Below are 21,466 nucleotides of genomic sequence, written 5' to 3' on the forward strand. Positions count from 1 at the left end.
TCAGTTACCGAAGATAAATTTCAATACGTGAGGGTGGACTAAAAGATGTCATTAATTCAGTGTGTCGTGGTTGGTGCATGGTACTAAATCGTCTAGCATCCACCACGGACTAAACCGACTAAACAAATCAGAAGTCTGTTTTTTCCGAGCACAGTCCAGATTCAACTGGGCCCCGACTCGTGGCAGCTTTGGGAGCCGGATATAAAGATTAAGTTTTGCATGTATTATAAGCGACTAATACAGTTTGCCACGTCGTTATAAGGTGAAATAAGAAATTTATTACTCTCCCGTGGAAGATACTGCAGTGTAATATTTTCACTTCAATATTACACTAGTGTAATACTTCTTGACCTATGACGTCAAAATGGTTCAAAGTTGTGACGTCACAATGCTAATGTTGATGTCGCGATTTTACTAGACCTTGCTTGACTTGAAAGCTGAGTGTCCTCACGCAATAGGCAATTTCGCCGCAGTTTCTGTCAATTTATGTTGGCGAGTAATAAACAGAATACTAAACTCGCTTCCGTGAAATATCATTTTCATTAAACTCGTTAAAGATTTAGTATCAAACTCGCTTTCGCTCGTTTGATACCAAATCATTAACTCGTTTAATGAAAATGGTATTACACGGAAGGTCGTTTAGTATCCTCTATATATGTTATAGTATGTTACGGTAAAGTGGAGAGTTTTCAATAGATTACGTTGTGCTGTTTAGAGTGAGAACTTCGTGAGAGTGAGAGCGTCGTGAATGCATCGCATAACGGGAGCAGTTAGTGAGGGGACATTGTCGAGTAGCTGAGAACTGTTCTTGAAAAATAAAGGACGATTGTTGGGGGCATGACATGGCAGATTTTCTCAGTTCAATCTCACCTCACCCCGATATTTGAAACCCAAACCGACCCGAGGTTATTGTGACGTTCACGAGGAACGTAGTTAGTCTCACAGTCCCTGAACCACATTTTCCCTGCGGCCTGCAGTGCTAAAGCTCTACATGAAGCAAATCTAGATTTCCCTAAGTTTTGGATCTCTGGTCTGAATTGGACTCCTTTTCGGTTTAAATGGGTTTGTTTGTTGCTATCAAAATTATATCTATTCAGAGACTAAGCATTAATCTGGATGGGTCACTGACCTTAGACTAACGTTTTAAAGCGCAAATTATAGATTGCATGTAAATGTGTTATTCAGATTAGCCAGGAGTTAAGCAATAAATTAAAAACGCATCATAATTCAAAATTTAGCACAAATACATATAGCGAAACTGTAAGGCTAAATAGTGAAATGTATTTCAGAGAGAAAAAAATATAAAATAACACTTGAAGTTCACAATTTAATTCTGCATTCACAAAAGTCCAGAAACACTGTGGCCACTCTATCACAAGGGATTTGACAAAAATAAACATGCAGCTGTTATGAATATGTGGTAAGGGTGAAAAAATGAGAAAACCTTTTTCGAAAACCCAAGATTTAAACTCGCTCACCGAGGGACTTTTTTGAGTCCAGAATTAAATTTTGAAATGTTAAATGTGTTCCACCCGCGTCACCTTTTTCTGGCAAAAATTAAAGCAAAAGTCCTACCCACCTCGTCACTTTTGAAAACAATGTTCTTTTTTTTGTGCAGCCTAAAGTGAAGCGATTGTATCTGTTTTTATTGGTAACGAAACGGTATTGTTAACAATGGAAACAAGTATATATGAATGCAGAGTGTGGAATTTTTGTACACTGGTCAAGTAATATAAAAAGTACTGGGAGTATAAAAAATTATTAGACACAAAATGAGTTCAATACTTTAGGAAGAGTCTGTGTAAGTTTAGGTCTCTCGCCCTTCTGGTTCTAACAGATGAAAGACACTCTCGTCACAAAGCGGCTTTTTCTGATGGCGGATGGAAGCAATATCTGCCGCAATGTGTGTCAGGTCATTTTGATTGACACACCTAGGGTTCAGTGACACGAGCTTTCTCTATGTGTTGTGAATGGAGAGCCTCAGCCTCGCTCTGACCGACTGCGCCCGAATCGGCAAAATGATTGGTTACTGTAACACGAAAACAGCAGTCTGCATAGCATCGAAACCTCCGCTTACCCTTTAGGATTTACATAATTTACCTCGGGGAGGACAATGATTCACATATTTGTTCCCCACAGATGTTAACCAGCTAGATAATCGTGACAACAGAAACGACGGAATGGCGAGTTTCGTGGGCCGAGTTGTACTTATCACAGGTAAATATGACAAGTTATTTTCATGCACAGAAATACATGTATGCATGTAGAAGGTTGTAATCTCAAGCCCTCCCAGGAACGCTATCAAAGCGTCGAGGAGTTATATGGAGCAAGACATATGGAGATTGTTTACTTTTGTTATAGCCTTGCCAAATGTGCAATATCATCGTTACATTGCACACACGGGGCCATGTCACTCCAGCAGAACACAATGCTACAGTTTTCTATAATTTAATTCATGTTTCGATCTCTTAATTTCCGACGCGTGTATTCAGAGTATATGAATGCATTAATTGGTTTATGTTTTATAGAAATAAAGTGGATGTCGGCGAATGAGCTGGATTTATAGCCGCATTGACGTACAGATTAGTTCAATATTGACTTGTGAGTGAGTGGGTGAGTGAGTGAACGAGCTGAGGTCAGCTGTCTTATTGTGTGAGTTGAAATAGGGAAGACACCGAAATCACCAAGGTAGAAGGGTATTGGCTTCGAATGCAGGCTCACTGGATCTTTGCAGAGCCTAGGGAAAACAATTAAAACCAACTGGCAACGAATCCCGTAAACAAATCATGTAAAAGTATCCAGACTTCATTCGCCCCTTACAAATGACCAAATACACACCGTATAATTGATTCGGATATAACCCCTTGTGATGACTTACAAAATGTTGTACATGCATTAGCCTATTACGTTATAGGGGTTTACTGAAGTTGATGAATGTGTCTATTGCCAACATTGTTGCAGGTTGTTCATTGTTGACAATAGTGTTCTGCGTTAAGGCAAAGCCAAGTTTGTATAAATGATGTCTTTTCGATGTTTCTAAATGACATCCCGTTTCTCCATTATCCAGGAGCGAGTGCCGGGCTCGGAGAGGGGACGGCTTTGCATTTTGCCAAAAAGGGAGCCAAACTCGCGCTAACGGGGCGAGATAAGACGAGACTTGAAGACGTCGCTAAGCGATGCATGGCGTGCGGGGTACCTGCTGACAACGTGAGTGTTGTGAGAGCCAACTTCCGGATGTACTTCCGATGCTGTACATCCCAAATCCAACACGTTCGTAGATAGTTCGTAGACCTGTGAAATTCCGAGTTAGAATTTATCTTCACCAACGTATGAGGTGGCCAGCAGGATCGTATGGTCAAACGTCTGACTCTGATAAAGGATGTATGTAAATAACTTCATCATCCAACGTGACAGTGGTTAGAAATCTGTTGATATGAAGACTGTAGTATCATAGTATGTCATAGTATCCTTATCCTAACTGTGTACTCAATGCTCATGAAGTAACTCACTGGACTGTTTGCTCCAGACACGATTGGCTGGCGACATCTGGCTTAGATACTTACAGGTAATACAAGAACAAACAAGTACAGAGCCGAGCTTCTGTGAAGAACATTGGAGTTGGGAACATGAGACATGAATTCATATGGTCTATTTGATTTCCAGATTCGGACTATTTCTGGTGACCTGACTGACTCGGCGTTCAGGAAGGACTCCATTGAAAAGACAGTCGCCAAGTTTGCCAGGCTCGATGTACTGGTGAGTGTACGAGTGCGATCGTTGGACGACGTTTCTTGTCTGAATACGTAATATGTGATTTTGGTCTGTCCCAGTGTGCAAAAGCTAAAAGAAAAACACATTTTACAATGTTTTTCATCTCTCTCTCGAATGTTTGCGTTTTCGGGGTTATTTGAAACATTTAGATGTTCTAAGGGTACAGTTGGTGACCACTACACCGTACAAAAGGAAGTACAAATCCGGGTGGTACAGGATTATTATTCAAAGGTTGGTTGTGACGTACAATTCATGCGCATTGTTCAGTGTTGCCCAAACACCACATATAACCTTTACAGTGTTGTGTGTGGAATATCATGAAAATCAGTCCAAGAAATGAAGACCTAGAATGAGCACCAGGTGATATAACCATTATCCACCTGCGCAACCGGATGTTCAGTGACGTCATCAGCATCCACAGCTTTAGGCCACCGCATCTGCTGGAACACAACGATGAGATGACCGCTTGCAGTGGGCACCAGGACACATCGACCAGTATGGGACGTGCCGTTAGCCCGTCAATGCAGACTGAATCGTCTACGAACTGAGGAACGTGAGTCACTGGGCACGTCCTACCTGTTTGCGATGGCTGTGGTGTTTTGGCAACATATATACAATCGTAATTTCAGGATGCCTTTTGATTTACGGTACACGTGTATGACTGGGTGTAAGTGTTGATCATCCGTTTGTCTCACCTGTCCCACCTGTACTGCAGGTAAACAACGCAGGTTTGGTCTTCCCCGGGGAGTCCATGGGGATGTCGGAGACCCAGTACGACCAGTCGATGGACCTCAACATGAAGGTGCCCTTCCTCCTGTCACAGCTCGCAGTCCCCCACTTGGAGAAGACACAAGGTGGGTATATCTAGAGGAGACACTGGTTGTGTATATCTTTGGGAGGCTTATGGTGGGTACATCTACCGGAGACGCAAGGCGTGTACACCTGTGGGAGACGCGGGGTTGGTAAATCTGGGGTAGAGGCAGGGCGAGTACATCTGTTGGAGCCGCAGGGTGAGTACATCGGGGTGGGGTGAGGGGGGCGGGGAGGTGACACAGGGTGGGTGTATCTCTGGAGGACGGAAGGTTGGTACATCTGGGGGTGTGTTGGGTGTATCTGTGGGTACATGAGGTGCGTACATCAGAGACGACCCTTATGGATAGGGCGGCATGTGGGGAGATGCAGGGTGGATACATCAGGGGGAGATGCTGGATTGATACACTTTTGAGGAGACGTAGGTTGGGTCCATCCACAGATGCGGTCCCAAATATCCAGAACTCCACACATGACATCCACCCATGAGACAGAGCGAGAAAGAGTAGGTGGGTTTGATGGCTAGACTAAGCTCTGAGCTCAATGTCACTGGGGACATGAGCGATATTTGTTCTAAAGGAAAACAGTTAAATATTGAATTTACCTTTAAGATGCAAACACTTACCCATGCTCTGCCTTACCACGTGGTCTTGCATGTGGTAAAACGGAAATGGTGTAATTCAATTCCCAAAACACAGTGGAACTAACTTTTTTTTTCTCCTTGCAGGAAACATTGTAAATATATCAAGTCTTTGCGGGACAAGGGCTGTGAGTTCAACTAGGTTTATTGTGTGAATGGTTTGGTCACAGTGCCTGACCCGTGAGGATCAGTGTTAGAATTGATCTTCAGCATCCTAAGCCTTTCGTTACAGCTATGAACGGGATCGGGTGGTCAGACTCGATAAAAAGATTGACACAACTTATCAAATCGGTATTAAGGACGAATACTCGTTAGGGTTTTCTCAAATATTGTTCGTATTAACGGATTTAAGGAAACCTAGATCACCTCTCAGATGACCAGAGCTAAAAGATTCGCAGTTCACTAATTTAAGGAATAATTTCATTTGGCTAAATTATTGTAAAGTGTAATTGATAGAGAGAAGTCAGTACTGAGAACAAAATCATCTGTCGACAAGGAAATGCAGATGCGGTTACACGTGTTCCAGATGCCGGAGGTTGGAATCTACTGCGTCGCAAAGGCTGCCATTGATATGTTCACACAGTGCCTGGCTTTGGGTGAGTGTCTGGGTGGGTGGTTGACTGTCAGGGGATGGAGGGGTGGATGGGTGACTGTTCGTGGCTGAGTGGATCTGTAACTGTCTATGGCAGAGTGGATGGGTGACTGTCTGGCCGAGTGTCTATGTAGGGTGACTGTCGATGGCAGGGAGGATGGGTGGGTTGACTACTGTCAATGACAGGGTGGATGAGTGACTGTCTATGGCTGGGTGGATGGGTGACTGTGGATTGCTGGGTGGACGGGTGAATGTCAATGGTTGGGTGGATAGGGGACTGTCGATTGATGGGTGGATGGATGACTGCCGATGGATGGGTAAATGGGTGGGGCGAGTGTTCGTATGGATGGACTGTGGGTGCGTTTAATCCATAAAGGGTTTTCTGTGGGTGTGGTCTCTCGCCTGATGTTGATAATGTGGGTTGAATGTTTGTGTTCGGTTGCTTCGGTTATGTGGGTAGCTGGCTGAAAGGCGAGTTCTGTGCTGAGAGACTCTTTTGAGTGGACAAACTGTTTCGGGTGGGTATGAGTATGGGGTTGAGCGCCGGATGTGGTTGTGAAGGGTGCATGGAGTAACTGGTTTGATCGTTGGATGACCGTTTGGGTGACCGATAACAATTAATCGATGGTAGAAACGAAACTACCGATATCGTTAGCTTAGTAATCAACCTCCGTTGGTAAATGCACAGCGCAAAGTACAAACATGGTTCATAATTTGTTTTTAAATTTGGGAGGGGTGGGGGGAGGGGGGTGGGATGGTGTTGTTAGAGTGGAGACTTGCAGCTCCACTGATTTTATGTTTTAAATATTTACTTCATCTGGGTTTCAAGTTTCTTGTCAGTTATTTAAAGAGACTGAAATAACTTGAACTTGTATTTAGTTCATATATACTGTACCTATACATTCATTTGGGAGGTGACTTCAAGGAGGAAAATTGCAATATTATTGGAATAGTTGGTCACAGTAAACTATCACTATCGCAATAGTCGTTTTCTCTTAAAAGTGACCCCTAGTATCTAGTTATATCCTCAGATTTAGTTTCTCGAACTCTAAGTGTTTATGTTTGTGTTCATCGTATACTAACATGACATGTATTTGTGTGGTTATATTTTTCTTCCCCAGAGCTCGCGCCCAAAAAGGTTCGGGTGAATTCTGTGAGGTAAGAGAACACAATGACTCACTTTTCATTTACATCTCAGAGTTCAGTAGCAATCTCTCAGTCTATATTAAACGCCAAACCAGTATCTCAGATCTATACACCTTTCTTGTTTTAGCCCCAGCACTGTGGCGACTTCAATATTTGGACGAGAGGGTTCTGCACTCCACGGCATGGACGACGAGATACAGAAGGTCAGCAACTACGGCATCAATAATTAGAACGTAAACAACGTCGGTGTTGGTCAGATAGATATCAGCCGTTGTGAGGGAGGGGGTGGTGGGTGGTAGCCAAGTGGTCAAAACGTTCGCTTGTCACACCGATTCGGTTCGGTTCCCCAAATGGGTACAATATGAGTGGCCCATTTCGGGTCTCCCCCGCCATGATATTGCTGGAATATTACTCAAAGCGGCATAAGAACCATACTCACTCACTCACTCACTCACTCACTCAAGTTGTGGTGTCGGACACAACGAAATACATGTCACCATCTATGTCAGTAGATACATTCTATGCCCGTTGATGGAGCATTGAACCTTTTTGGTACACTCGGTGACTAACCGAAAGTATGTCCTGACAATCCAGTGATCAACATCATGAGCATCCTTCTACGCAATTTGGTTACGATGACAGTTGTCATCCATCTTCAGATCATGATGTTACGGTGATTGGGAATTCTTCTTGACGTACTATTCTTAATATCAGATGCTTATTTTAGATGCTGTTTCAGGAACATAGAGACTCTTCTGGTTTACATCTTCTTTCTTTTTTTAGTACAACGTTTCGAGGCTTGCTCTAGCGCCATCATCAGATAAAATTGAACAGTCGTAGAGAATAAAAAGAAGATTTAACACAGAAAAATCACTATTTTTGAATTGATATCATTACTTACTTATGATATCATTATATATTTACAGTTCTTGGATGCTCAAGCCAGTGCCAACCCTCTTGGCAGACTGGGAACACCCCAAGATGTGGCTGAAGCTATTGGCTACCTTGCCTCCGACGCTGCGAGCTATGTGACGGGACAAATCCTTTTAGTCGATGGGGGTCGAGGCTGTGCCTTGAAGTGAAGAGGAGTATCGTCCGCCGTAGAATAGTTACATCATGCCGTTATGTCAGCTTGATCTGACAGATTTTTGTCAAAGTACTTCGTATCCCATATAGATATCTATCAGACAGCTCGCTGTCCGCGATATTACTCCTATACTAAACGCCAAAATAAACGTTACCCTCATTTCTTAGTGACGGGGCTACCTATGTGTTGACGACGTGTTGTGTGGACGTCCACTTCATGGTCTGTCTACGGTGACCCCAGTGTTATAACGTTGGCAACAGCACTGTCGACACCATCTGTACCATCTCAATGACTCTTTCTCTATCTCTTCAGCTGTTAATCGTTGCATATTTGTTGTACTTGTGTATCATGTCATGCATTCTAGACTCTCTTTAAACCCTATAAAATCATTCTACACGTGGAATTGATGCAAATACTGATTGAATACTGTTACATGATGCCGAATACACACACCAGTTCCAGTATAAGCCGTGACTGGCCTGTATAGGGCGATATTACAGCTACCTTATTCTACTGTAGGGATGGAGTCAGCAATAGTTCAGCAATGCCAGATAGGTGTTATAGTTAACGTTATAACTGTATGACTTAAGGCCTGTAAGCAGCAGTGTTGCTAGAATATTGCTGAGAATATAATATCTCAATAGAAATACTAGCCTATCTAAAATGTTATTATTCATCATATCCTGTTACACCTAATTTAATAGACTATCGTAATATAGTGAGCAATTGCAATGTCACCATTTTTTAAGTAACACAGCAATATTCCATGTATGGTACATATTGGTGACCAGTCAATCATGTGCCAACGAAGTCTGTGAGACCGGCCAGTCGGTCCCGTTATTCACCTCTGAGGACAAGAATGCTGGAGACCAATTCTAACCCGTTATTTTCACAAGCAAAACCCATTTCAGCTTCCCATGTAGTACCATCTAGGTCTTCTTACGCCACACGGTGTCTCTTCAAAAGAGACCAGTAAGACAGTAGGTGTTAGTGATGCTGGGAAATATTTCATCTGCCTCCCCATCCCGTTAGTCGACTCTTACGACAAGCACGAGCTACTGAAGGTCAGTTCTAACCCGGATCTTCACTGGAAGACATTGATGACTAATTTTGAGCCAACATTTCAATCAATTTCCATATGGAAGAAAGTTGAAAAATGGCTTACAACTGTTTCAGAGGGTGGAATTTATTTTTCACAAAAGAATAAATTATTTGGATTTAAATGCAAACACGTTAATCCATTGATTGCAAAAATAATGGCTTTTCCTAATTGTAGTTTCTCAGCTTCTGCACTACCTTCCATACTTTATTTGCCAATCATTCCACTTTTATCCATAGATTTGTACAACATGTAACACTTCATTTACACGCTTATTTTGACCATTATATTTATACATATCTGTGAACAGCATGATATTTCACAATTGTTACGGTTAAGAATTTACCGTGACAAACAATGTAAGAAATCCCCTGTGAACCAGCAAAACAGAACAAAGACAAGTTGAAAATCGGTCTGACTGCGGTTAATGTAGATTCAGGTGTTGACGGATTGTTGGCGATGATGTAACACCAGTGAATGTCCGTGTCGCAACACGGCAACCAGCTTTTTTATATATATTCATTTATTATATATATATATGGTCATTTCACGAAAGTTCCGGCACATACGACCATCGCCAACACTGTAGAAATCTCTAGCAGTCTCCCGGAAGCAGCAAATAGAAAACCAAGAGCAGATTATTTCCGGAAAACCAGAATCCAAAAAGTGTTGACCATCTATTATACAAAATGTGACCCATCATAATTATTATTCAAAACACTAAACGTTGTGACCCAATAATAATTATTACTTAATTGATAACTAAAATATACAGAAAATACACACTCGTAACACAACACTCGTGTACTACGGAGCTACCTATACTGTACTACTCAGATAAAGGACGTAAACATAATTCTGGGGGGAAAATAAGACTGATTGAACTGGCGGTATATATTATGATTTTGACAAGTTAATGGTGTAAAAGTTTGTTAAACTGTGTGTCGAGCCAGCGGAATGAAACCCGACTAGTTTAATATTGTTATATCACCAACCGACTGCTGATGTGACTAAATATACAATGTCTGGTTGTCTGGTTGGTTGGTTGGTTGGTTGGCTGGTTAATCAGTTAGCAGTAATCCAGCTATGTGTCGACGTTCTGTAAACAGTACTGTCCAATCCAGTGATCAACATTATGAACATCAGTCTGCACAAGTGGGCCACGATGACGTGTCAACCAAGTCCGCGAGCCAGGCCAACCGATCCTGTGAATTGCCTGTTACAACAAGCACTGGTTGCTGAAATGGGGTGACTATTGAGAGGGGAACAACTATTGCGATAGCGATAGTCTGTTGCGACCAACTATTCCAATACTATTGCAATAGTCTTTTTCCCTTAAATTGTCTCATTTGAAGTCATTTTCCGAATGAATGTATTGTTCAAATGGAATAAAAACGAGTTGGGGTAGTTTCGGTCTATTTAAATAACTGACAGGAAACCTGAAACCCGGATCAAGTAAACGTTTAAAACACAAACTCAATAAGTGAGTGAGTGAGTTTAGTTTTACGCCGCACTCAGCAATATTCCAGCTATATGACGACGGTCTGTAAAGAATCGAGTCTGGACCACACAATCCAGTGATCAACAACATGAGCATCGATTTGCGCAATTGGGAACCGATGATACGTGTCAACCACGTCAGCGAACCCGACCACCCGATCCCGCTAGTCGCCTCTTACGACAAGCATAGTCGCCTTTTATGGCAAGCATGGGTTCACACACAATGAAGCTTCAGCTGCAAGTCTGCTCCCAAACAGCTTTTCCCAGCTTCAAGCTCCCAGCTTCAAGCTCCCAGCTCCCAGCTCCCAGCTCCCAGCTCCTGTATCTTGCGCTGCGCATTTATCAACGGAAGCCAATTACTAAGCTATCGATAGTCACACACACTATCGTAGCATCGACAGTTCTTTTATTTTTCATTTCTATCATCGATTAATTACTATTGGAGATTCAGCAATTGCAATCCATCGAGCCCTATTGCCTTCACCTGTTCTTCACGCATAGACTGAGCATAGCAAGGGTACCTTTCCAAACCTCAAGAAAACGTGCTACCTGAATCTAGTGGAATAATTAAAAGAGAAATATAAACGCAAAAAGAACGATAAATTGTTCTTTATTCTGACAAGAGGAGCACTCATGGCAAAAAATGATTAATGTCACATGACTTTAACAATTAAAACCAGTTTCAATATTCTCGCATACAATCCTTATATTCCCCATGTCTGTGTCTGTGTCTGTGTCCCCATACAGGATACATACTTTGACTACAACCTCCCAGTTCAAGCTGCCATAACTATGTAATGTTATTATTCTATGGCGGGCGACTCTACTCCCACCAAGCATCAAGCGGCTCTACGTATGCGACAATTCACTTCTCATCTTTACTACACATACGCATTATCCAAAATAATCCAAGCTTATAAGCAGATCTAGTTTGATCATGCTGAGTTTAGCTGATGTGTATTCCGCTTCGACTTCACAACCCGAGCTTCACTTTAAGGTACAGCCTCGACCACCATCAACTAAAAGGATCTGTCCTGTCACATAGCTCGCAGCGTCAGAGGCAAGGTAGCCAATAGCTTCAGCCACATCTTGGGGTGTTCCCAGTCTGCCGAGAGGGGTGGCATTGGCTTGTGCCTCCAAGAGCTGTAAATGTATAATAATAACCTATAATAATAAATGTATTACCACAAGGATCATTCCTATTACAATCCCCCCTAAACATAAGATCCGAAGACATCTCATTACATGTCTAATTCAGCTTAAACAGCTAGTCGAACAATTTTCAAACTCCGGGCACTGCATGCATCATACCATGACGTCATTCAACTGTTAGAGATACAGCTTCGCGGCGGAAAGTTTGCCATTTACTGTGGCAGCGGGTAATATTTTCAGTTGTCACCCTCATTTGAGATGTGACACGTCAATAGCGACTACTACACAGCGAATAGCTAATAGGTCACATTGCATACGAATTATACGAAACGGGTGTCCGAATACCATAGGAGAGGCCACGGTGACGTCAGTGTTTTGATCACGTGACGCGCCCGAGTACTTCCGGTAGGCAGAAGTTAAACATAAACACGAGAGAACCACACAAGCTGCATACATTTGATCGTTGACTTGTCATGCGTAACAACTCCTCCCGATCTGGTTTTCTTTTTTCGTTTGGTGTGTTGTATAATGAGACAGGTACACAACCTTTATTTTTCTAAAACATTTGTGGAAAGTATCTAATTGACAATATCCAGATTTCATACTTCACTCTGGTCCAATACTGCAAGTCTTCGTTTTTTAAAGCAAGAATGTAATGCAAAAACTCCCAAGTGTTTGTCTCGCATTTCTTTCAAACAATACAAATTTTAAACAAATAATCCCTCACTTACTGTTTCTTTGCTTACATATTGTCAATGACATAATCAGGAAAGGTGAGTAATCTGCCTCACCTGCCAGTCATACATGTTACATAAACACCACCCCAAACCTTCCTTGTCAACTATAACAACACATGCATCTAAATGGCATTGAGTTACCATTTCATCACAGCTTTTCCTTCTTATGAAAACAGATAAAGAAGTAGCATTGATCTAAGCTAAATCTTTAAATGGCATTGAGTTACCATGTCATTACATTAATTCCTACTTATAAAAAACACATACAAAAGCAGCCTTGATCTAGGCTAATCTCACCAACAGGGTGGTTTCAAAACTTTCCAGACACACATGTAGTAGGCATCAGCAATATATTCTTTATTCCTAACAATTCAATATGTAAGTTAAACAGTCATCTCACAGACATAATTTTCTCGTAGCAGATATCCAGCAAGCACAGAGGTGTTTTGTCATCGACATTGTGGTACTGTGTCGGAAAAACGTGTCCACTTTCCACATATTCATATGCTTTCAGTTACTTGAAGGGTCTCACAGATTCGAGGGTGAACTGACCTGGGGTGTCTATTAGATAGAAATAAAATGTTAAGTACATAATCCGACCATTGTTTGCCTTTCACGCTACACCGGTTCCCATCGTTATCATCAACCATTGTGGCTTTCTGCCTACCCATGTCTGAGTGAGCGTGGTTTGTGACGTCACTTCCGTAAACATATGGACACCGCTATAGGAAGGTCACGAGTTTCGTATAATTCGTACGTAATGAGAGTGGTATTTTATTTATTACCAATGTGCATCAATTTTGTTATTTTTATGGTTTCAAAAGAAAAGCCAAAACCGTTTTCAGAAAGACTTTGCGGAAGAATGCTGTACTGTTGTACACTTTTTGCATGACGTTACACTGTAATGACGTGAATTCACGTGCTTGTTGTGAACGGAAACGTAGTTCGGTCACGTAACTGCATGAGAGGTCATCTCTCGTTATCCAACCAAATCGTTAGAATCTCAGGTCACGTCGTCACGACACATGCAGCTACCCGTACGTTGACCACGTGGGTAATAAAGTACACAATTCCTCCGCAACCTCTGTATGAAGCCAGTTTCGTTTTGAGACCATAAAAATGACAAAAATACAATATTTGGTCAATTTAATGTATGTGAGACGTGGGTAATAAATACAATATTACACTCCGTCTCATTACATGCGATACTCATGACCTCGTGACAAGGACACTCGATTGTATAATTCGTATAAACTGAGACCTCGTGTAGTACTCTCTATATCTATTGATGTAATAGGTGACGTGTATTTCGACGCATCCTACAGTGCTACAATCCTACATCCTAAGTTACACTCACTTTCTGTATCTCGTCGTCTTTGCCGTGGAGGACAGAACCTTCTCGTCCGAATATCGGAGTCGGCACAGTGCCTGGGCTAAAGCAAAAATGGTGCCAAGAGCTTACATGCTAGTTTGACGGGGAACACAGACAGTGAGTTTTATCTGAGTGAGAGAGTAAATATTTAACGTCACATAGGCAATCTCTCCACCATATCGTGACGATTTTTATCCGGGGTACGAATGAACCGTATATGATAGTACTTGTGTTGACGGACAGCCAATTAGATATCTTGTTGTGATAAAAATTACAAAGTTGAACTGGCTGTGATTGTGTTGGTATTGATAGACCACATTCCTTCTTAGTACATTTCATGCTGTCTTCCAGCGTTAAATAAGACTTGGCTTGGGGCAGATAGTACACCTAGAAATATGATTCAGAACACCTTACAATCAACTTACAAGAAAATACGTATGATGTAGACTGACTAACAATTAGTCTCTAAATGTATATGTTCACAGAACCAGTAATATCTAACTCCATTTAAAATAAAAAAAGCAGTCCCAGTTAGCTGGTAAAATCTGGACTCACTGGATTGGAAAATAATGTGGTTCAGGGTATGTGAGACCGACTTCTTGTGTAATACTTATAGAATGATGTATTGATTGTAATATGAAAAACTATCGTGTTCATTAACTACTTTTGAGTAGTATATATCAATTTTGGATCAGATGATTACCCTAAATACATATACTCGAAAACAGGCAGACCGTTGGGTATAGCCGCCTTTAAGTGTCTTTCTGCTGTCATCTATGTTGCATTGTAAGGTTAGCTACACGCAGGCAACACTTATAATCTATCAGCCTTACTTGTCACTCGCTAGGCATCAATATTATAATATCTTTTAGCGGCATTTAGAAGTTGTTATATATGACCAAGATCTTTTGTGGATAAATCTTCTTTTTCTTCTTTGACACACAACGTTTCTGGGTCATTTGACGAAGGCGTCTGAAACGACACGAAATGTTGTGTGTCAAACAATTAAAAGAAGATTTATCCACAAAAGATCTTGGTCATCAATATCATGAACAGCAAATTCTCACTTCACAGAATTCACCCGAACTTTCTTGGGCGCGAGCTCTGCAAAATAAAATAAATCTTGCATAAACATCTAGCAGGTTACAATAAACATACATACAGATACTTTCAGCCAGTCAAACATTTTTTGCACCCTGTCTGAACTAAATGAGTGAGTTAAGATCGGCAATATTTCAGCCATATAGTGACTAAAACAAGGTAGAGATTTATAATGATTAAAATTAAATGATAAAAACCTGTCAACGATGGACGGTAAAACAACTAGATCATAACAGATAGATATTTAAAAGTAGCAATTAAATCTAAGTCAGTGTATAACGATTGAGGACAATTATAAAATCGGGCTATAGATCGCCAACAACTCTGATTATTTGAAATAATCGAAGATTGGTCTCGGTGACCAACCGACCAAGAAATCGATCACATTTTCTCAATATCGAACACAAACGATTTTGGAACGAATGTTTTAGTGTTTGAAACACTTGATAATGGAACTTATCTTCGAAACTGTCAGGGCCTTAAACATGTTTTTGCTCAGAAGAATAACTGCACCAATTGAAAAGTCATAACTGAATAGTTGTTAAAGACTCCAGGAAGTATATGTTCATGATATATTAGCCATCACTTTAAAGCAGCAAGGTGCATCATGTCGTACATATCTGCAATAACACCCTGGATAGAAAAATCTAAAAGATGACGATTACAAAAATTGTTTTCGATGACTGTTCGTTAGTAATGAAACAGTCATCATTTGTGATATTTCAATCGATTCCCTACACTAGTTCGTAGCAATTTAATTCGCCCTAGTAAGAGTATGCAAGTTTAGTTTTACGCCGAGTTTAGCAATATTCCAGCACTATCACAGTGGGGGACAGCAGAAACTGTTTTCAAACTTCTCATCAGCGTGACGGGCGAACACTTTAACCACTATGTCACCCCACCGCCTCTACTCACCCAAAGCCAGGCACTGAGTGAACATGTCCAGGGCGGCCTTGCTAACGCAGTAAATTCCAGTCATCGGCGTCTGGAACACATGCCACACTTGGAGTATCCCCATGACAACAGTTGATTTATAAACAACAGTTGAAACTCGTTTATCAATATAGGAGGAATCGTGAACGTCCGAATATATGAGTTTCAACTGCAACAGTCTGCGATATGGCCACCAGACCCGTTTGTCGCCTCTCACGACAAACATTGGTTAGTGAAGAACAATTTTAACCAGGGTTCTTCACGGGTCCCAAATATAGAAAAATGACCAAACATTTCATAAAGGAAAAAACAGTTTCACTCACCGCCCTAGCCCCGAAAAGACTTGAAATGTTTACAATGTTCCCTGCAACGAAAATCATGTTAAATTCTTCAAAGGAAAAAACAGTGTTTGATGGCATTGAATTACACCTTTCACGTTTTATACGAACGCACAATACTACGATGGTACATCATGGGATATTATTTGTAAGTCAAAAGTAAACAAATAATAATATTTATTGAATGGTATCAAAAACGGTTTCTAGCTGTAGCCCTTGTCCACAACCTTGAGCATCCAGCAGTCTAACACCAAATTCACCCTTCTGTTGATGCCTTGATGTCTAGCTAAGGTTTTCTTATAGATGAGTATTTTTCCAATTCATCACTCTCATTTGGAGACAAAGGCACAATACACACCCTAAGTCACCTCAACGTGTACCCATAAGTAGGGCTGTGTATTGGCAAATGAAATGTATTGCAATACAGTGGAAGCTGTCATAACAGACATCTGACCAATACGGCAAATTGCCAACACCAGTATATAATCTCAGTCCCGTCCTTGGCCTGTACATTTATCATAAGCTCTATAATCCGGCATTCTGTCTAAACAGGATTACTTTTTCAGTCCCGATGACTGCCGGTTTAGACAGCTTCCACTGCATATTAGGCACCCTTATTACAATACGTATTGCGATATATTGGAAACTTAAGTGTTTGACAGTACGTACCGCTAATTACACATGTCGATCCTATTTTCTACATTAGTCCCTATATATAATTATCTAATGGCTCAGATAGGAGCAATCTCAAAATTCACTTGCTTAGTCAGGGACTCTATTCTCTTTTGTTATGCAATTCGTAGCACAGTGGAAGCTGTGTAAACCGTCAGTCACCGAAAAATATACAACTTGCCGGTATGAACAGATGCCGGTTATAACAGCTACCACTGTATAACGCAGGAAAAACTTGTTGTGAATGAAATTAAAATTCAAAACGTAAGGATGATCACAAAAAACGTTAGATTTTTTTCCCAATACACCGGTTCTCAGAAGTAATATTGCGATACGTATCGTTTGAAAAGCTTATTGCGATATACCGGTATACCGGTAATACCATGCAGCCCTACCCATAAGGGTCTCCTGTCATGTACCCACCTTATGTACCAACAGATACACCCGATACTCCAGGTGTAGCGACCCTGCGTCTTCCAGAGATGTACCAAACATGCGTCACAAAACACACACACAGACAGACAGACACACACACACACACACACACACACACACATACACACACATCCTACCCCATCCCCCAGTACTCAGTCTGCGTCTCCAACAGATGTACCCACCCTGCCTCTACCCCAAAGTTACCCACCCTGTGTCTTCTCCAAGTGGGGAACAGCCACCTGTGACAGGAGGAAGGGCACCTTCATGTTGAGGTCCATCGTCTGGTCGTACTGGGTCTCTGACATCCCCATGGACTCCCCTGGGAAAACCAAACCTGCGTTGTTTACCTGCAGTACGTCAGGTGAGAAAAACGGATGATCAACATTCATACATGGTCCAACCTCAAATCCAAATGCATCTTTAAATTACGACTGTGTACATGCTGCCAAACACAACAGCTATCGTAACCACTGAGGACGTGGCCAGTGCCTGACATTCCTTAGTTCGTAGACGATTCAGTCTGTTTCCGACATCCCCATGGACTCCCCGGGGAAGACCAAACCTGCGTTGTTTACCTGCAGTACAGGTGGGACGGGTGAGACGAACGGATGATCAACACTTACACCCAGTCATACACGTGTAACCGTAAATCAAAAAGCATCCTAACATTACGATTGTATATGCACGCTTCTAAAAAAAGAAACGCAAAATGAAATTCAAAAATGATACTGATAATTTTGTACACATATGTAAACTCAAACATTTTTTAGGGTTGCACAGAGAGTAAGTGGGGAATTAATCCCGAAATACCGGGTGTGTTCTTTCTTTTGTCTGTTTGTCTGTGAGTTTATATAACTCAGACACTAGATTATCTGTCACCGGTTTTTAACGTCTAACATACCCTACCCTAGCACGCTTAAAATTGCGTGATAAAAACATGTTCATGTTTTTTATGCTTTCGAAAGTGAGACCAAAAGACTAAAATCGCACATGTTGTATTGTGAGTATACTATGTCTTATTTTCAATTCAGGCAATAAACGTCGCCCAGTGGTTGACACACGTACCAATACGTCGAGTCTGCCAAACTTGGACACCGTCTTTTCAATAGTGGCCGCCCGGAACGCCGCGTCAGTCAGGTCACCATAATGGGTCCGAATCTGGAAGTCAAACGAGAGAGGAATTCGCCTGTTGCGTTACACCTTCACTGTACTACAGAGAATCTGTAAATCAAACGAGAAGGGATATCATCTGTTATTATCTCCACTGTTCTACCCACAATCTCTGCTCTCTCTGTTATCACGTTTATTGTTTAAGGCCACTTTCAGCGATATTCCAACTATTCCACATAGCCTAATAATGTGTCAGGCTCGAATACTAACAATAGTTTACGGGTTAGCATGGTGGTGTTCACGTTAAGTTTGAGCATACTGTTGGTGACGTTGAGTTTGAACGTGTTGTTGCTCACGTTGAATTTGAGTGTGCTTTTCCTCACTTTGAGTTTTAACATCTTGTTGCTCATGTTTAGTTTGAGCTGCTGTATGTCATCCACGCTATCATGCTTCTCGTGTTGGTAACAATTAGCGCTGCCATTCCACTTTCTATTGGATGAAAACAATCTGTAAGTCTTTCTATTTCTTCATTTACGGATACATGACATAGACTGAAGGCAACAAAGATTAGGGTGACACATGAAAGGTCAAGTGTCCTTTGTTCTTTTTTCACGTTCCTTTGTAAGCTTTGTTTTGCGGTGTGGTTGAAATCTGGGAATACATACTGCGATGAAGTGGTGTTCCGTTACTCTTTTCCCTTAGTATAGCATCTGTTTGGAGTTTTGTGTAACAGCCTGAACAGCCCAAAGTGCTTTTGGGGTTGAGAATAACAGACAGTATTCATGCTTGAACATGTTACGTTTTGGTATGTTCACCCACGTTCTCACTCAGATAGGCGCACTGCACGGATCGGAAGATACTATACCAAAATATTATCTGTGTTAATTCATAATGTATGTAAAAAGTCAACTGGGTGTGTCAGGTAATACGACCTGGTACTAATGGTGCACAAAACCGGAAGTACAATACACTTCACAACACTCACGTCATCAGCAGGTATCCCGCAGTTAGAGCATCGCTTGGCGACATCGTCCAGTCTCGTCTTATCTCGCCCCGTTAACGCGAGTTTGGCTCCATGTTTGGCAAAATGCAAAGCTGTTCCCTCCCCAAGTCCGGCACTAGCTCCTGGGGAATGGAGGAGCATACATAAATAAATACAAACACGTAAATTAGGTTATGCAGAAATCTGGATGCCTGATGTTTATTATTTATGGCAAATACGTTTAGTTTAGTGTGTTTTTGGTTAACTGAATGGACGGAAGATCTAGAAAATGTTATTGAACAATGGGATTCAAATCCATTTGCAAATTAGTTACACATTCTTCCTTCGCAATTTTCTACCTTGGCTCTGCAAGGATCCGCACACAAACCAAAATAGCTAACTCGCTCACTCGCTCAGCCACTCACTCACAAGCTACCGGTGAAGGTCCGGGGTAGAATAGGCCTTCACCAACCCACGCTTGCCATAAAAGTCGACTATGCTTGTCGTAAGAGGCGACTAACGGGATCGGGTGGTTGACAAATGTCATCGGTTCCCAATTGCGCAGATCTTCATGTTGTTAATCACTGGATTGTCTGGTCCAGACTCGATTATTTACAGACCTCCGCCATATAGCTGGAATATTGCCGAGTGCGGCGTAAAACTAAACTCACTCACTCACAAGCCAACATACATAACTTTAGTACATTCAGTGGGTCCATCAACCCATCTCACTCCCTGACACACATTACATTCTGCACTATTTCTAAAAAACAAATCACTTACATTTGCTACAAATCACACCCGACATACTGGAAATTAACAGAAGGAAAATTTATAGAAAATTGTCGTATAGTCTTCTCCTGGAGGGACATGGCCCCCCGCTCGTGCACTGTAACGATGACATTGCACATTCAGTAGGGCGATAACAAAAATGGCCGGCGTAACTCCCCGAAGCATTGTGGCGCTCCAGAGCTTGCTTACTTTACAACCTTCTACATGCATGCATCTGTGCAAGAAAAACAGTTCGTCATATTTACCCGTAATAAGTACAACTCGGCCTACGAAACTCGCCATCACGTCGCTTTTGCTGTTGCTTTTGTCAACTGTCACGTTTCACTGGTACTCTTCGAGGTATAGTATGTAAATTAAAAACGTTCAATAGACGTCACCGACGCTTTGTGGGCTGCTATCGATGTTGCCAGGCCTAACGAATCATTTCGCTGATTCAGTAACGACGAAGTCACACAGAACGAGGCTGCCCCTAATGCCTTAGCTCTGACAGTCAGTGATAGTCGGCCTCACGGTACATGAACCTTACTAGGTCAGTGTACATGCCAATGTGGCATCTCACGAAGAAAGCCAACATGACCCAACCGCCGGCCTTAAACATGCAGCTGTAGATATGCATTACAGCTCTTCACACTGTTTCTCCACTAGGTGCACACGTTATGCATTAACAACGCAGAAATTCTCATTCTAAAGAGCACGAGATAATCTATTTTGAGCACTCTCCTGTTTATCATAAAACATTGCAACTAACGTTTCTTACCTAAGTTACAGAGATGGAACAAACAACCTGTTGGAATTAAACATACCTCCGATTATAATATGAATATATTACATGTTGTTTGGCAACCTGACATAGACGATGTCTGCACAAACTATGGGGTCGTCATTCCGTCTTACATCCACCAGGGCCTTATAACAGAGAGACAGGTCGAAACTCTTGCCCGGGTGAATAGTTCAAATCCACTGTCCTGTCTAATGGTGGTGACACTTGGTTTAATTGTCTTGCCATCTATGGTGGCGATAGGTGCTCTACGACTTCGACGTCTGAACCTTCTATGGTTTTGTTGCTGTGAAAGGTTCCCGGTTGTGTTCCTGTTAAATTGTCCTGCCATTTAAGGTGTCCAGGGCTCTGTTTCGAACATTACCTGTGCGGTTCACAACAAACGCCGGATGAACTTATACCATATGAAATAACATCTG

General features: G+C 41.7%; 2 protein-coding genes across 2 annotated transcripts; one reads left to right on the forward strand and one right to left on the reverse strand.

Annotated features, from left to right (window-relative positions):
* Positions 1-1,967: 1,967 nt before the first annotated feature.
* On the forward strand, positions 1,968-8,435 carry LOC137272418 (3-oxoacyl-[acyl-carrier-protein] reductase FabG-like). The gene is made up of 9 exons (XM_067804799.1): positions 1,968-2,217; positions 3,068-3,207; positions 3,664-3,756; positions 4,487-4,625; positions 5,309-5,349; positions 5,748-5,817; positions 6,935-6,971; positions 7,087-7,162; positions 7,886-8,435. The coding sequence occupies exons 1-9, from the start codon at positions 2,181-2,183 to the stop codon at positions 8,039-8,041; spliced, it is 789 nt and encodes a 262-aa protein (XP_067660900.1). The 5' UTR covers positions 1,968-2,180; the 3' UTR covers positions 8,042-8,435.
* Positions 8,436-11,239: 2,804 nt separating this feature from the next.
* LOC137272420 (3-oxoacyl-[acyl-carrier-protein] reductase FabG-like) lies at positions 11,240-20,879 on the reverse strand. Its single transcript, XM_067804800.1, has 9 exons — positions 20,515-20,879; positions 19,481-19,620; positions 18,451-18,543; positions 17,594-17,732; positions 16,264-16,304; positions 15,923-15,992; positions 14,974-15,010; positions 13,892-13,967; positions 11,240-11,788 (listed from the first exon to the last, which is right to left on the reverse strand). The coding sequence occupies exons 1-9, from the start codon at positions 20,549-20,551 to the stop codon at positions 11,633-11,635; spliced, it is 789 nt and encodes a 262-aa protein (XP_067660901.1). The 5' UTR covers positions 20,552-20,879; the 3' UTR covers positions 11,240-11,632.
* Positions 20,880-21,466: the final 587 nt, after the last annotated feature.

This window comes from Haliotis asinina, chromosome 2 (assembly GCF_037392515.1).
Source record: "Haliotis asinina isolate JCU_RB_2024 chromosome 2, JCU_Hal_asi_v2, whole genome shotgun sequence".
Taxonomy (NCBI): domain Eukaryota; kingdom Metazoa; phylum Mollusca; class Gastropoda; order Lepetellida; family Haliotidae; genus Haliotis; species Haliotis asinina.

Bases quoted from the DNA above. Each gene is read 5' to 3' on its own strand.
- LOC137272418 (XM_067804799.1), top strand. From the start codon at position 2,181: ATGGCGAGTTTCGTGGGCCGAGTTGTACTTATCACAG. The intron at 5,818-6,934 runs GTGAGTGTCTGG...TTTCTTCCCCAG, and splicing joins CACACAGTGCCTGGCTTTGG to AGCTCGCGCCCAAAAAGGTT. The intron at 6,972-7,086 runs GTAAGAGAACAC...TTCTTGTTTTAG, and splicing joins GTTCGGGTGAATTCTGTGAG to CCCCAGCACTGTGGCGACTT.
- LOC137272420 (XM_067804800.1), bottom strand. From the start codon at position 20,551: ATGGCGAGTTTCGTAGGCCGAGTTGTACTTATTACGG. The intron at 18,544-19,480 runs GTGAGTGTTGTG...TTTGACTTCCAG, and splicing joins GCGGGATACCTGCTGATGAC to ATTCGGACCCATTATGGTGA. The intron at 16,305-17,593 runs GTGGGTAACTTT...TTTTCGTTGCAG, and splicing joins CCACTTGGAGAAGACACAGG to GGAACATTGTAAACATTTCA.